Source organism: Pimephales promelas, chromosome 15, assembly GCF_988280905.1.
Source record: "Pimephales promelas chromosome 15, fPimPro1.hap1.1, whole genome shotgun sequence".
NCBI lineage: Eukaryota > Metazoa > Chordata > Actinopteri > Cypriniformes > Leuciscidae > Pimephales > Pimephales promelas.
In genome coordinates this window covers 20,738,833-20,755,814 of record NC_142783.1, presented here as the reverse complement: position 1 = coordinate 20,755,814, position 16,982 = coordinate 20,738,833, and the positions used below count along the sequence as shown (strand labels likewise).

Sequence of the window (16,982 nt, the reverse complement as noted above, 5' to 3'; positions counted from 1 at the left end):
CTTACAGTAATCATATTGACTGCTGGAACAAAAATATACAATAAAAGCATAGTGAATGCATGTATGTGCAAGCAGAAACACTTACCGATACAGCGGGTGGCATTCAGCCTCTTATAGCCTTGAGGACATTCAATTAAAGGAATCGCTTTAGAGAAAAGAGAGAGAAAGAGAGAGTGAGAAGAGGACTACAACAAAAATAAAAATAAGAGATAACACATTTAGTTACAGCTATAAAGGAAAACATTCTCTTCCAGCAAGAAAGACAGGATTGAAACTTTGGTCTAGTGAGAATACAGTAATTAAAATAGCTACCACAGAAATCCTTTAAATATGCTGATTTGGTGTTGAAGAAACATTTCTTGCTGGTTAATATTTTAGTAGAAACTGATCATTTCTGTCAGGATTCTTTGATGAATAGAAAGTTCAAAATAACAGTATTTGAAAAAGAAATCGTAGTAGTGTTAGACCAATTTAATGCAATTTAAGGCTCTTTACATCACCTTTTTTCTAAGGCAGTGAATGGTAAATTCCAAGTTGCCAATGTATAATTATTGCTGTAACAATAACTATAGTACCTATGATTGATTACCATGGCTAATTTTTGTACAGGACATGGCCAAGGGTTTCACACAGGAAACTAACAGGATATAATGGAAAACAAAATGCAAGTGTGCAACTTAATAGATCTGATCTGATTACATTTGTTCTTACATGTTTTACATGTTCCACATTAAAACAAAGCACATTCACACATAGATCATTAATAACTCTATAGCTCATCACCTTCAGATTAAAAAAAAATCAAGCAACAACACTGTACATAGTTCTGTAGTGACTGTTTTAAGTTTTGTCTCGGGACAGGCCATGCGACTGGGAACGTGTAACAGGAACAGGGTTTACTTCCCTCTCAGTCTCATGGGTAATGACCGTAATAAATTACATAAATAGAACAAAGTGAGAGAGTGAAATAGAATGACTCATTTGGAACAGAACAGAATGCCACCGACATTTTCAAGGGTCATATTTTGAGCCTGCTTTAGAACTCCAGACTAGTCTATATCTTCATTACCCCAACACTTGTGTAACGTTACTGCCGTGCACTTCTATTTACGTTCAGAGCCAGCTGAAGTCCTAGAAAGTGCTCGCCAACAGATGCTGCACACAGACCTCAGAGACAGCGGTAATGTCACATCAACTTCACGCCATTCACTGCAATATTGAATCGCTTTTCCTCCCAAATGGAGCAAACATCTATGTAACTAAAATGTGAAGTGTGCGATGAACAGGCCACACTTTTAAAGAAAAGGAATAACATTTTAATTGGCATTTTGAAGATTAAAACAACAATCCTTAAATATTTCATACACCCATGAACGTTTGTTTTGGTGAGGTCCATAAGGTTTAAATCAGCGATATGTCTGGGAATGCACAGAATGCAGGGACGCCCATATATGGGCAGAAATATCTACGGACATACCGTGAAGAGAAATTGAGGAAGAGAGAGGGAGAAAAAAAGGGGTGGTACGCTAACACTTTTCTGTAGGGACTAACTTCATAGAAGTGACTAAGCAAGAAGGAATCATGACTGAACGAGTAAACGTGTGTGTATGTGAGAAAGCATTACTAAAGCTGGAGTGTGTGCCAGGTGAGTCAGCATGTCAGTAAGTTCAACACAGCGTGTGTAACCAGATACTTTACAGCTTTCTCTTTCTTTTGCCCATTCATTACGCACTTGCCTTTTCTCTGTGGAATGCATCCCTTCTCTCTCATTCTTGATATTAGGACCATGTGTCTTTTGAGTCACAGCCACTTGGAGGTTTGGCATCAAATAGATTTTAGAGGAACCCATCATAGTCTCTTTTAGTTAGTGAGAAATCAAGGCTGGGCCTGGTGATGAATCATTGCTTTCCTGCTCTTTTTGGACTGCACTACTGTGGAATACTCCTCTGCACAATCATCCTGCAAGTGTGATTCACCTCTAATGGGGCCCAGACATACTGATGTTTAGCGCTGTGTCTCACTCTGAACATTTAATAGTTTGTTTTAGTCATTTTGGTCATTCAAAAGTGAAAATGTAAGACATATGCTTGAGTTTCTGTGTGAGTGTGAGACAGATGTTTGTGTCTGTGAAGGTAAAACAGATGTTTGAAAGAGAGAGTGAGACTAACGATTGTGTGACAGTGCGGAAGGCATTTTTGTCTGACAGTGAAGAAGATGATAACTTAGGATGCTAACTTATTAGGAATGACACTTCTAGCCTCTCTTCTCAGACTCTTTGTGATTATGAACTATATGAGCCCTGGGCACCTGCCCTTGGGACTTTGGTATTGGATCCCAGCACGCACAGCGTTTTACACTGTTACTACTACTAACGCAACATCGGTTCTCTCTAGAAGAGGGAACACGGACTGTGTATCTTTGCTGTGCCAGCAACACACTCTGGTTCGCTTCAAACTAGATTATATCAGCCCATCAAGCTGTATTTATAGGCCCAGGCCACTCCCACTGAATCTGACGTCACCAAGGGCGTCTCTCGACAGCAGTGGTGGAGGAAGTACTGAATCTCAGTACTTAAGTAAAAGTACAAATAACCAGATAAATATTTACTTTAGTAAAAGTAGAACACAATGACAACCATACTTAAGTTAAAAGTAAAAAGTACCTGATTTTAAATGTACTTTAAATATTAAAAGTAAAAGTACTTGCATAACAATTGATTCTCTTAATGACTATTTTCTAATGATTAATAAAACATTTAATTCTAACTCATTCAACCTAATACTCCTATAACGATATTCAATAATGATGGAAAAAAAAAAAATGTTGTCACCATTTCTGAAACAACCTTGCAATTAGGCAATATAAACCATGCTTATCCTTACTATATGTTAATAACCATGTTTGGCAGTAAACACGATTAATTTATGGTGTAATTCTGAACCTCTTGGCTTGCCATAATCCTAACCAAACGTATATTACACACGGTGTGTTTCCTATGCACGTAAAAACACATTTTCGCGTATAAATTGCATGATAAACACACTGCGTGCGAGACGCATTTATCTATGGCAACCAAACGTCACTGGTGAGACAAACGTGCAACAAAAGATTACGTTTTGGCAGGGGAAAAATTGATCAGAAAATGTAATGAAAATGTAACAGAAGTTGTAAAAATGTAGTGGAGTAGAAAGTATAATAATTTCTGCAAAATGTAACGACGTAAAAGTAAAAAGTATGCACTATTTATTCTACTTAAGTAAAGTAAAGATACGTGAAAAATATACTTAAGTAAAGTAACTAAGTATTTGTACTTCGTTACATTCCACCACTGCTCGACAGGCTGCTGCAGTTGCCGCAGGACAGCCAATAGGCACGCGAGCCACCTTACCTATGTCTGCATGGTGCCAAAACGCATTTAACATTAATTCAAAATTAAGGATATTTGTTGGCTTCAATATCTCGTGGAAAAGAGGTTTTCCCCTAGGATAAGATATTACGCAGTCCTCGTTCCCTCTTCTAGAGGGAACCAAGGTTACGTTAGTAACCAAGTATGTTTTTGTTTGTGAAAGCAAGACAGATGTTTGCCTCTCTGAGGGTGTGAGAAGTGTTTTTGTTTCTGAAAGTGAGGAAGATGTTTGTCAGTGTAAGAGTGAGACCGTTTTTTGCATGTGAGGGTGAGATGGGTGCTTTTGTTTGTAAAAACGAGGCAAATAATTGTCAGTGTGAGAGCGTAACGGGAGTTTTTGTTTGTGAGAGTGAGACAGTAGCTTACATGATTTCTTGGGGCATTTTTGGCATTTGTGGAATCCCCATGATGTGCCCACAGTCCCACAACAGGCATCTTGTTTAGACAGGCCGGGCAGAGCTTTCCCACACTAGAACAAAATGAAACACAATCAAATACAATAAGAGAGATACTCATCTAGACCATTCACCACAAACATATATAATTCTGCTCACACAGCTCTTGATCCAAGTTCTTGCTGATCAACACTCTGATATCTCCCCCCCTGACTGAATCTAATCTGCGGAACCAGGCACGAAGCAAACAACAACCTGAGAGACTGCAATGATACACAACTCAAACAACTTGATAAGACCCCACTCTCTGCTGACATGAAAAGACAAAGTCGCAAATTAAGTCTGAATGGTTGCAAAAACATCCACGGCACTTTACGATTAGAGAGAGAGTAAACAAACAACTCTGAGGTGAACTTGATGATAATAACTTGATAGACTAACAACTGTGGGACAACTAAATGTTCTATCAAGCTGGCGGCAGGTACTGAGTCATAACTCTTGAGAATCATTCTTTTGTTTCATTTGCAGTTGTTCTCTTCTGAAGAGACGGATATTCCCTTGAGCGTCACAATGTTCTGGAGAACATCTCACTATTCATTTTGTCTATTGCTCTATTTCTTGATTATCCAATGATAGCTGAAATCGAGTTTGTTTAAAAGGCATTAAAAGTGAGAGACAGAGTAATAGTGGATGATGTACAACTCACAGCAGTGGCGAGAGAGATTGAGATGAAGAGAAGGGTAAAGCTAGAGAAGATATTTTAAAGAATGCTTTTGTCCATACAATGAAAGTCAATGCAATCCATAATAATACTGGAGCCTAATGAAGAACATTGACTTCCATTGAATGGATCAAAACTCAGAGACATTATTCAAAAGATCTCCTTATGAAGAAATAATTACAAAAAAGTTAAGATGAGTAATTGATGACAGATATTTCATTTTTAAGTGAAAAACAAATAATGTAAAAGCTCTATGGAAGTAGAGGTGCAGTACAGATGCAAACCCTTGAATATCTCATCAACTTCGTCACATAAAAGCTTTATATACGAGTTATATCTGAGTTATTTATTCAAACACTTATAGTCTCTCACTTGCATTCCGGCAGTCTCTTGAAAGCAGCGTCCCAGCTGGCTCTTGGATGTCACTGGCTGGTATTGGAGGTATGTTTGCTGGTTGGGGTAAATGACGCTGCTGTGAGTGTGTCCATGTTGGATGCTCTGGCTGCTGCTGTGATAAGTGAAGGAGTGGCTGGACTGAGTGTTCTTCACCTGCCCGTTACTGTCCACTGGAGACACCTGATGGATCTGGACTGAGGCTTCGGGGGGATGTTTTACATGGACATTCACCAAACCTACAGAAAAGTAAAGCTTTAAGGAGTATTCAATTTAAATTCATATATCAGTACAGTTTTAATCCAAGTTAAGCTCAATAGACAGTATTTATGGTGTAATGTTAATTACCACAGAAAATAAAACCAATATGAGCTACGTAAAAGTGAGAGCGAATGGGCACAATTTCTGTAGCAGATTAGCAGAAATGTAAAACTAAAAACTTTATAAAAGCACTTTGTGTATTATTATGTAAAGCTGTTTGTAATTTTAGAGTTTTATGACGTTGTGTTTTCATGGAAATGAGATACATGTAGTAAGCATATTTTCACTTCCATTAAGTGCCTCACTGTAACCCATATTGTTTTTTTTTAAGAGAGAAAACAAAGGGCAAATGGTAATTCTAAACCCTGAATATTCCTTTAATAACAACAGAGCCATGTATTTCATATTAATAAAAGACAGAGAGATATAAATATTTAAAGTGTTACCCTGGTTGTGTCCAGTGCCGTAGGTGAGAGGTAATGTGTGCGTTGAGTGGACGTTCGTCTTCTGCCCATTTGTGAGAGTATGTTGCCCCTGGTGACCGTTTGGATTTGCCATTTGGCAGAATTTTCCAGTAAAGTTTGGTGGGCACTGGCACTTATCCCGAGCACTGCATTTTCCTCCATTCATGCAGGGCAAATGGCAAACAACTAAAACAAACACACAAACAGAGCAAAGCGTGGTTAATCACTGCCATATCGGGTAACATTTTTCAATGTTTAGTTTAGCGACCCATCACATTTAATTATACACAGATGAATCAACAAAATTATCATAAAACTTTAGTTTTGTCCAGTGTTTGAGGAAGTGTTTGCTTGGTGTGGGCCATTGTGTGTGTGTGTGTGTGTGTATGTGCTTAAATGCTTCACAGAAAATCGGTTTAGGAACTTTTGTGGTGGCATGTAATGGGAGTTCTGCGTGACACATTTTCACTAAACGTGCCATTATGGTGATGGACCATTCTGCCCTGAAACATCTTTAACATTCTCTCTGCCTTGCTCGCTTTTAGACATTTTTCACAGTGCTTAAAATCTCACTTGAGCTTTTAGGTCACATTTTGCTCAGCAATAATACCAGCAAAATGATGAATGGATTTAATTATCCCAAGGCTGAGGTAAATAAACGTTTTGGGGCTAGATATTTTACGGCAATACGTTTGTGTTGTGGTATAGGACAATATTTCAAACCTTTAAATGAGGTGAACCTCATTCTCCTGTCAAGATATTCTTTAAAAACGCTCCTAAACCAAAAGCCACATAATGTAATTAACCATCATGAACTAATCATGCTAAATGCTCATTAAAAACAGCACGGCTATCCTAACCACCATTCCCACATGGCACAATATGATGTAATTTCCTCTCAAACCACATATATCTCTTGTGGCCAGACGCACAGTTCATTGTGACCAGTGTTGGGAGTAACGCACTACAAAAGTAATACATTACAGTAACATATTACTTTTTGCTGTAACGCAGTAGTGTAAGGCATTTCTAATCAATTTTCAGTAATATTTTACTCGTTACATGTTCAGTGAGGCTTGTATTACAGTTGTATTACAGTGTATTGTCTGCTTTTACTTCTTAAAGGCAACAGACTATGTGAAAGTTTTAAAGCAGTCTTTTAGTGCCATTCAGAGCGGTCGCGTCTGTAACATTGTTTTTTCCTCATAAATGCGAACACGAAAACTAAAATAAAATGAATATTTTAAATTCTATGGAGACTGGAGAGCCAACCCTTCCTGATCCGATTTGCGCAGTGTAATTAACAGAATTACAAAAAATATATTTTGCCTCCTATTTTTTTGTCACGCATGAATGTGTGTCTTTTCCCTAATATTAAAAATAAAACATAGACTGATATTTGTCTAATGTCTGGAGTCCTTTAAGGAAGTAGCCTATATACGTTTCAATACATGTATTTTCTGAGAATTTTTATTTCAAGTTTTGACTGCAAATGTCATGTCCATAATGATGGACTTCAATTTTAAATAATTTATCCTCAACTAGTTTTGTGGTGTAGGTCTACATATTTTATAAAGTTGACTTCAAATAATACTAATAGCCTAATTTAAAGATAAGGCAGCATTGGATATGGACGGTAAGGAGAATAACGCTGGAGTTGGAAGAGGTGTATCGTGTGGCAAATCGCGATTTCGGTTTCATATTGCATATCGTTACAGCCCAAAAGTTAAGTTCTACTTACAGTAGTTATTTTGGTGAAAGTAACTCAAAAGTAATACATGAGTAATGTAACGCATTACAATTCTGGGACAGTAATATTGTAAGGTAATGAATTACTTTTAAATAACAGTAACAAGTAATACCTAATGTATTACAGTTTGAAAGTAACTTGCACAACACTGATTGTGACTGCAGATAATATATTTTAAGACACACACAAAATCTAAAAGAAAACATAGCATAGTCTTCTATTATTTTTGTACACATTTTCACACTTTTTTTGTATTTATTAGATATTTAAAAAGCAGCGAGTTATTTATTAAGCATTATTTCATTCATTTTTCCAAATGAGAACATCCCCAAATGTCCCCAACGAGAGTTTTTAAAAAAAAAAATATATTTAACTCTCTTTATTTCCCCTTCAAAGTAGAGCTAAACAAACCCACACACATATATTTTCTCTGATACATTGGTATATTAATATAAATATTTACATACACTCTGACAAACCATGATTTATACACAACACGTGTGCACACTTTCATTTTTTCTGCTCTAGTGGGAAATCTAGGACTATTCCAGCGTCTACACTGAACCCCAGGCAATATCTTGACGCACTCATGTATCAACATTGAATCACACACACATACGCACACTCATACACATAAACACACACACTTCCCATCCTATCTAGTGAAGAGCACTACTCTCTCCTTGACAGAAGGAAATAGAGCAGCATGACAGTAAACTGATGAAATGTGGCCTAAATGATAAAATAACCAGACCACATTAACTTTCACTCTCTGACACACATAAATGACTGCTCTTAGGGTACATGGTTCATTTGATAAAAGAGGAATGTATGTGACACATACACTCTACTAATATGGCGGTGAGCTGATTGCAACTATAGAATTTCTCAAACATACACACAAGCCAACACAGTGACTCTCAGATGAGCTGACAGACAGGAATAACTCTAAGGAGAGGCTTGGCGGGACAGTCTTATGGAGGAAGTATACTTGCTGAATATCTCTGGTGGAATAAACATGAAAATCCAATAGGTGCAAATGAAAGTTTGAAAAATAAATAAAAAGCAATCAAACAAAAAATCTCATGCTTTTAAACTATATATCACAAAAATCACTTGTGCCAACCAACCCCAAACTGTATATTCCATGTCAGCCAATGTGCCAAACATGCCCACTCACACAGTTTTCATATATTCTGTTTGTTAGCCAAACCACACACCACAGGTGTTTCACAGGCTTGAAAAGATTATATTTAAAAATCACTAGCAATAGTATTTTTTGAATATTAATGTCTTCACAGAAATTTATTATTTTGCAATGTCTGTCATAAAACATACACTACAGTTCAAAAGTATGGTCACGGTTAGATTTTTTTTTTTTTGTCTTCTTTAAATAAATAATTAAAATTTGTTTATTTAAATTTATATGGAAAAAATATATTTACTCATTCATTTTATTTTAAATAACAGTAAATATATGAAGAGTTCAGATGCAAAAGCCTCTAAATGCCATTTGAAATTTTCTTCTTTAATGATGATTTTTTATCAAACTTGTATATTTAAGTTCAGTGATTTCACTTAAATGGCAATGATAATTACCTATTAATTGTTATTTAAGTGAAATAATTGAACTTAAATATACACATTTGATAAAAATCATCATTAAAGAAGAAAATTTCAAATGGCATTTAGAGGCTTTTGCATCTGAACTCTTCATATTGTCATACCATTAACCATTTACGTTATTATAAAGTACATGCATTTAGTAGATGCTTTTATCCAAAGTGACATACAAAAGAGAAACAGAGAGGAATATACAATAGTCAATAGTCAAACCAGTAAATATATAGTCATATTGCGAAAAATTATTATAATTTCAGATAACTAGTTTCCATTTTAATATATTTTAAAATGTAATTTTCCCGTTTTGACAAACGTTATGACAACAATTTGGTCCTCATTTTTTATAATCAATTATGAAAGTTGTGCTACATTTTTTCAAAAACACAGTATTTATTTGACATATTATTCTTTGGTGGTAACATAATTTGTCTACAATATAAGTTGTTAATATAAATTTACTGTCACTATTTTAATCAGTTCAATGCATCCTTGCTATAAATAAAAGTATTAATTCTTAAAAAAATGGACTGACCCATACATTTGAATGGTAGTGTATGATGTCTAGTTGTTGACAGTATGTGCAGTATGATCACAGCACACACACATGAACAAATAAACACACAAGAGAATTTCAAAACTGGCAAATGTTTTTAACACTAGTGAAGCACAAAAGCAAGCATTAGAGCTTTTCCTATTTGAGGTGTCATTAGACCACCTGGAATATTCATCTAAAAATAAAAAAAAGAGAGAGAGAGAGAGAGCATCCACCCAAGGCCCTTAAACAGATGGAGTAACATTCTCCTGTAAACTCCAACATATCTGCTAGTACAGACAGGTTCATTGGCAGCTCTATGGGGATGATTGTCAAAACACCCAACACAACTGTGTCCAACGACGTGTAAAGGTGAGGCATATATTTAGAAAACAATAGGGATGACAAGTCAGCTCCAGTTGGAGCACTCTGGACTACAGATTCCCATCAGTGCAATCATATATGTGAACCTGGACCTTAAAACCAGCCACATGGGTAATTTTTTTTCAAATTGAGATCTGTATACACCATATGAAAACTGAATAAATAAGCTTTCAATTGATATATGGTTTGTTAGGATAGGACAATATTTGTCCGTAGTTTCAACTATGGGAACTATTTGAAAATCTGGAAACTAAGGGTGCAAAAACATCGAAACAGAGGAAACCGCCTTTAAAGTTGTTCATTTATGTTTGCGATTTTGCTGCATTCACTCACAAAAATATATTTTTTAATATATTAATAGTAAGATATTTACAAAATATCTTCATGGAACAAGATATTTACTTAATAATCTAATGATTTTTGGCATAAAAGAAAAATCGATTATTTTGAAACATTCAACCTATTATTGCCAATTGCCACAAATATACTGTACCAGTGCAACTTGTGACTGGTTTTGTGGTCCAGGGTCACAAATATGGAACATGCAGTCGAAATATATATCGATATATGTGATAATGCCTTAGTATTCTATGAGTTTATTGACTCTCAAATCCAAGAGTTGATCAATGATTTACAGGTCTGGCACATGCTCTCTGTGTACATGGAGTAAAAAATACCATGACACAATGTAATTTTGCCAATATTTATATAACAAATCTACATTTCTGTATAATCAAAAATGTAGTATATAGTTAAAGAATGCTGATTTTTGCATTACTAAATTAAATTAATAATTAAATAATAAATTAATTAAAAATATTTTTACAAAATCTTACTGACCCCAGACTTTTGAATAACATGTAGGGGTTAAGTTATATTTAATTATTGCATACTTGAGACCAGTCAAATTACTGAATGTACTGACAACTCATTTCATTTCTCATCAATCACCTGAGGTAGTTTATTTGTTGCTTAAGGAATCGATTGAGCATCAAAACTGAGGTATGAGAAGCTGGTTTAGAGTACCGAAGCCAAAATCTTGGTATTGATCCAACCCTAATGAGTGTATGTGCGTGTGTTTCTCCATGATCCACCACGATGCTGGAGCTCAGCCGATCTCTCCTCCCAACTGTGTCTGGATCAGAGCTGACAGAAAGCTCTGTGTTCCTTATAAGGCCGCACACACTCACCCACTCCAGACGTTCACCTCATTCAGACAAACAGCTTGACGGGGAGAGAGAGAGAGCGAGAGAGAGAGACAGAATGACATCTTAGCACCACGCACACAGCCTCTGCTTATTCTGAGATCAGCCATTCAAACACTTACTCCCTCTGACTCTGAGCTTTCCTGACCCTCTTATATAGAATACAATTTCAGTTGCTCACCCTGTTGGGCACAGATTACAAAAATCACTGGTGAAAAAAAAATGCTACCCGTGTGTCCACAGAGTAATTGGATTCAAAAGTAAACCTTATGTAACCACTATGCATACAAATTGTGTCTATTGCTTAATTCTTGACCTTAACGCAAGACTTGCAAGTCACAAAATTACTACATGCTAACATCCACCGATATTGGACAATAAAGAGCAGAAGGCCAAGAAGTGAAAGTACCAAACTATGCTAGCACTTAAAACAAACTTTTTGACTTTACTATAAGGATTACAATATTATTTTATTTACAATTTAAATGTTATTATTAATATTTTAGTACCTCTTCATTTAAAGAAAAAAAGATATGATAATGCTAATTACTAAAATGAATTAACTGTCCATTATCTGAATGATTCACTATAAAACATCTTTACTTTACTATCGACCAAGTATGTAAAAAACAAAGTCTTCCATTAGTTTTGACAGTTATGGTGTAATCACAGAGACACGTTCTTAGAACTGGAATTTTGAACAAAAGTAATTTGTGCTCGTTGTATAGTGCATTTTGAATATTAAAATTACTGCAAAGTTAAAGAAAGTAACAAAGATTCTACCAAGGCAAAATCAAATCCTTTCCAAGTAACTCTGAATGGACTACACAACTAAGAAATGTGCGAAGAACCCAGACTGAACTGGAGGGCAGAAGACGTTCTGCTGTGTCATAACCACAAGCTCTTGTGAAACATCACTGCAGCAAACAAAGTGAGAAGAACTGAAGTTAAGTAATAAAGGTTTTTCAGACATGATCTAAAGCATCTTAAACTTTTCCAAAATATCTGCCAGGCAAGTAAAAACTCCCCACCGAACCACGACTAGAAACAAATCCAAACATCAGCCATAATTATAGACCTGTCTGAGGCTGGACATGATGTAACAGGCCCACGGCCAGCTGTTCTCTGTTCAGTATACGGCAAACGCAAGCGTACAAACACACACACACAACAAAATTCAGTTCAACGAAGGAATTAGATGTTCTACAAAGACCTGGATGAATGAAAACTTACCACTTTACCCACAATACACCCAAGAAGAGGCGGCGATGCCACTCACCGACTCTGAAGTTGGGGGCGGTGAGGGTGTCCGTTGCATGCCCGTTTTCACTGATGATAGTGGTGGTGTTGCCTTTCTGACAGCTGTTCTGACAGCGGTTGTTGGTGCAGGTCATCTTGCAGATGGTCGGAGTGAAGACCACCTTGATCCGGCCGGTGTGGTTCCCTACTGCAGCCCAGCAGAACAGACACATCAACAGAGAGAAGAGAGAAAACTCCATCAGTCTGGATGGCATGGCTTTCATAAACAACTCAGAATAACTCTCTTTCACTTTTCTAGGCAGCGTCTGGCAGATCGGCTCAGGAGTTCAGCTTTAAGAAAGTGAAACGAGACAGGGAGCGAGAGGGAGAAAGGCTGGAGTAAGAAAAAAAGTATTTCTGTTGTCTTGTCTTTTCTTAGTCTCCTGTATGTGTTCCTCTGTGACTGTCTGGTTCCTTTTTCATCCATTCCCTCCTTTTCTCTGTCCTTGGTCCAATATCTCAGTCTCTAGAACATGAGGAGGTGACTGGGGGAAAAAATAGGAGTGAGAGAGAGAGAGAGAGAGAGAGAGAGAGGCCAGCAAACAACTCTGGGATCAGACCCAGTTCTTCTCGAATGATTTGGACAAAGTGGCCACAACTCCAAGCCTTATACAGAGACGAAAAGAGGAATGTTGGCTTTTCCCAAAAAGATTACCAATACTAATAATGTTTACCAAGGCTGCATTTATTCAAAACAAACAGTAATAATGTGAAATATTATTAAAATTTAAAATAACTTTTTTTGTTTGAATATATTTTAAAATGTCGTTTATTCTTGAAATGCAAAGCTGAATTTTCAGCATCATTACTCCAGTCTTCAGTGTCATATGATTCTTCAGAAATCATTCTAATATGCTGATTTGCAGCTCAAGATATATATATATATATATATATATACACAGCTGTCATGTCAAAATCCATGTTCCAAATCCATGATAACAAAATAAGAAAATAAAAAAAAGTGTTTCATATCTGAAACATTTTATAAAAGTAGTCCATAAGGTCTTCTGAAGTTATATGACAGCTTTGAGTGAAATATAATCTAATTTGGATTGGTTTGATTGCCCTTTTAAGAGTCACATATTCAAGATGTAATATCTACTTCCCCCTCCCTCTGTTATGTGCTAATCCGCCAGAAGCTAACATAAAACCTTTCCTCAAAGATCAAACTGTAATGTCTCCACAGACATCAGTCAGCTACTGATGACACAAACACACACACACATGTACGTACAGCTGTTATGACGTGACAGAGTGGGTAAACTGAGGAAAGCACACTGATAGTATACAGCAACAGTGAGAAGTAGACGACAGGAGATGAATGATTTTACCAGAGAACCACACACACACACACACACACACACACACAGGGCTGCTGACAGGCTGACTCTCGTGTGGGATAGACCTCACCTGATGCCAGACGCCTAAGACATTGAGAAACTAATCAGTATGCTACATCTACTTTTAGCCACACACGCATGTTTACATGGCAAATCTAAATTACCATAGGAAATACAGTACCATAGACCTGTTTTGTTTTTATATAGATTTATATAGGATTTCAGTCCCCAAACTGAACATGAGCTTGACTTGCATACAAAAGATTGCATGATGCTCAAACCTTTTTTATATAAATTAATGTATCATCTGTTTCATCACCTGTATTAGGATCTGACACATTAATTCAAATGTCTTGAATGATTCATTAAAAGTAATGGATCAAGAGCAGTTTGCTCAGGAATAAGACTACCCCGATTGCTTGATTGGTCAACAAACTTTAAAATATGACCTTTTTTTTAAAGAATTGAGATCAAATTAAGACTATGATTAACCAGGGTTCAAAAATTTTACCCTATACCCTATCTATAAGTCTGCTCATAACAGATTGTGCTAGTTTGCATTAACTTACATTGTTTTTACCTTGAAAAACATACACGAATGTACAATTTTGTCAGATTCAGCTTGAATTGAATGTAATCCGTCCATCTATCTATAAATCCAATCAAAACTACAAATGCAACCTGAGGTCAGCAGGAAATCAGTCAGATGCTTGTCTCTTATGACCTTCCTACTAATGTAATGTAATTTGCAAAGGTCTGTCTCCTCAGAGTGAACCCGGTCACTTCTGTATGATCTGACATCCAGTCAGAGTGCGGTTTGGCTGGGTTTCAAAGCAGCGAGAAATGGCATGTCAGACCACAACACCGTGCAAAAACAGTTACCCAATACCCAACGGGCTCCTCCTCGCATTAGTAGTATTACAGCAGAGCTTTGGCTGTGTTTGGCTGAACTGTGTAATGCTGCCAGTCTGCAGGACAGGAAGAGGGATAATAGATGTCATGCTACACATTAGTTCTGCCGCCCCACCGTCTCCTCATTCGCATGCAGGACTACTGTATCTAATCGTCTCACCTGCCTTTTAAGAGCACTTCTCTCAATGACCGTTTATCGTAACGCTCTGTCATTTAATTTTCCCCCTCTATCTCTCTTTACTCTGCTTCTTGCTTCCCTCATGGCCAGGCTTTTATCTAAAATTACCCAGAGAAAATGAGTCTAATAACTCACTTTAGACAGGGCAGCGCACAAGGCAATGCTTAAGTCTTTATAAGATTTTAACCAGAGGATCCGCTTGAAAAAAACAACAACAACCGGGCCATAACTTAAGGGCCAACCTGCAGCAATCCAAAATTACAATAAATGAGACTACAGCAGAAGTGCGCGAGAGAAAGGAAGTGAGAAAGTGGGGTCTGAAATGCACATGGCTGTGGTTGTGAACCATCTCACCACTAATTTGTACTGTGGATTCCCACACCTTTTGATCAATGAATTTCCTTAGTTTTCCATGACATTTCCATTTTCCTGTTGTTTGTGATAAATAAAGAAGTGTAACAATTATAGTAACCGCAGAGAGCAATTCTAGTTAAAAAAAAACCCATATTATTATTATAGAAATGTATAGACTTCTATTCGTCTTTAGTACTGATGACTGTGGGAGCCTTGTTTTATCACCGTCTTCAATTCTACTACAGTTGTATAACAAAATCGTACTGTCATCTCAGAGCGTTGCCGACACAGAGCTGAACGTTTCTAAGCGAGTTAGACACGCTGTCACACTCCTCCTGGAATGTTCCACGGTGTGTGAGTGATCCGTCATTCTGTCAAACACCCGGGGCTTCATGGAGAGTCAGCGAGACTTGATAATAAAATAAAAACTGATACATGAAATAACATTTTGAGATTCTGATCTTAAATTTCCCCAACAGAAGGAAATGCTTTGGGATTGTATCAACATGTTAGAATTATAGAGCCTAGACATACTCTACCGTTCAAAACTTTGTGGTTGGTAAGACATTTTTCAAGATTTTGAAAGAAGTCTATAATGCTTACCATGATCACATTTATTTAAAATAAATGTTTTGTATTTGAATATATTTTAAAATGTAATTTATTCCTGTAATGGCAACGCTGAATTGTCAGCATCATTACTCCAGTCTTCGGTGTCACATGATCCTTCAGAAATCATTTTAATATGCTGATTTGGAGCTCAAGAAATAATTCTTATTATACTCAATGTTGAAAAAAGTTAATATTTTTGAGGAAACTGTGATTTTTTTCAGGGTTCTTAGATGAACAGAAAGTTTAAAATCATTTAGATATAATAAAATAGAAATATTTTGTAACATATAAATGTCTTTATACTGCCTCTTGATCAATCTAATACATCCTTGCTAAATAAAACTATTAATTTATTAAAAAAAAAACAATCTTATTTAAAACTTTTGAACAAAATAACATTATTGTGTTTTATTACCTAACCTCCTCACCGATCAATCACAAACAATCTCAACTACTACTCTAAATGTCATATCATTTTTAAGTTTCTTTGGGGGTTAAAGGTGTATTTAGAGTCGCTATTATGAAAATACTGTAAGTTATAAAGATTTACCACTGTAAGGGGTATTCTTAAACACAATGTGAAGTGAGCATCTTTAATTCCCTCTAAACCAGAAATTCACTGTCCCTTGTGTCCTTAAGTGCTTACTGTTTTTATAAAAGTGGCAAAAGCAATGAGACACATTAATACCTTACATTTATAAATAATAATAATAAGAATTATCAGAATAAACAATTCTTCCATCAAGTAAATACACACTGCAAATCATAGACTTTCTCCGTTTTTTTTTTTTGTTTAAATGCAATTATCTAATCCTCCTTAAAACACGAAGCAAATTGACACAAGGATTCATTTCTTTCTTTCAAGGAAATAAATATTTTGTGAACATTTTTTTGAAATTTTTGCTTAAAGTCGCTGTAAAGGCAATTCTAAAAACAAAATCTCCAGCGTTTGAGAGCAGAGAATAATGCTCTTTTTTTTTCTCCAAGATCATGCTTATTTTATGTACTTGCCGGCTTTTTTTTTTTTTTTGACAGACTCGGAACACAATTAATTTTGACTTTACAGGGATTTTAAAACATATGTTTACAGTTGGGGTAAGAAAAAATTATCTTGTTTTTCCTTTTCCCTTTCCCAAACAACGTTTTCTTGAAT

At 36.2% G+C, this 16,982-nt stretch overlaps 1 protein-coding gene across 6 annotated transcripts in view; it reads right to left on the bottom strand.

The window, feature by feature from the left end:
- ltbp1 (latent transforming growth factor beta binding protein 1) overlaps positions 1-16,982 on the bottom strand; it is an 80,652-nt gene that overhangs the window by 32,352 nt on the left and 31,318 nt on the right. For all 6 annotated transcript variants that reach the window (XM_089120333.1, XM_039669508.2, XM_039669506.2 and 3 more), the window contains exons 5-9: positions 12,414-12,581; positions 5,623-5,826; positions 4,895-5,154; positions 3,773-3,875; positions 86-145 (exon numbers count right to left, since the gene is read on the bottom strand). In XM_089120333.1, coding sequence (XP_088976459.1) covers positions 86-145; positions 3,773-3,875; positions 4,895-5,154; positions 5,623-5,826; positions 12,414-12,581 — 795 coding nt within the window. The remainder of the gene's footprint in view (positions 1-85; positions 146-3,772; positions 3,876-4,894; positions 5,155-5,622; positions 5,827-12,413; positions 12,582-16,982) is intronic.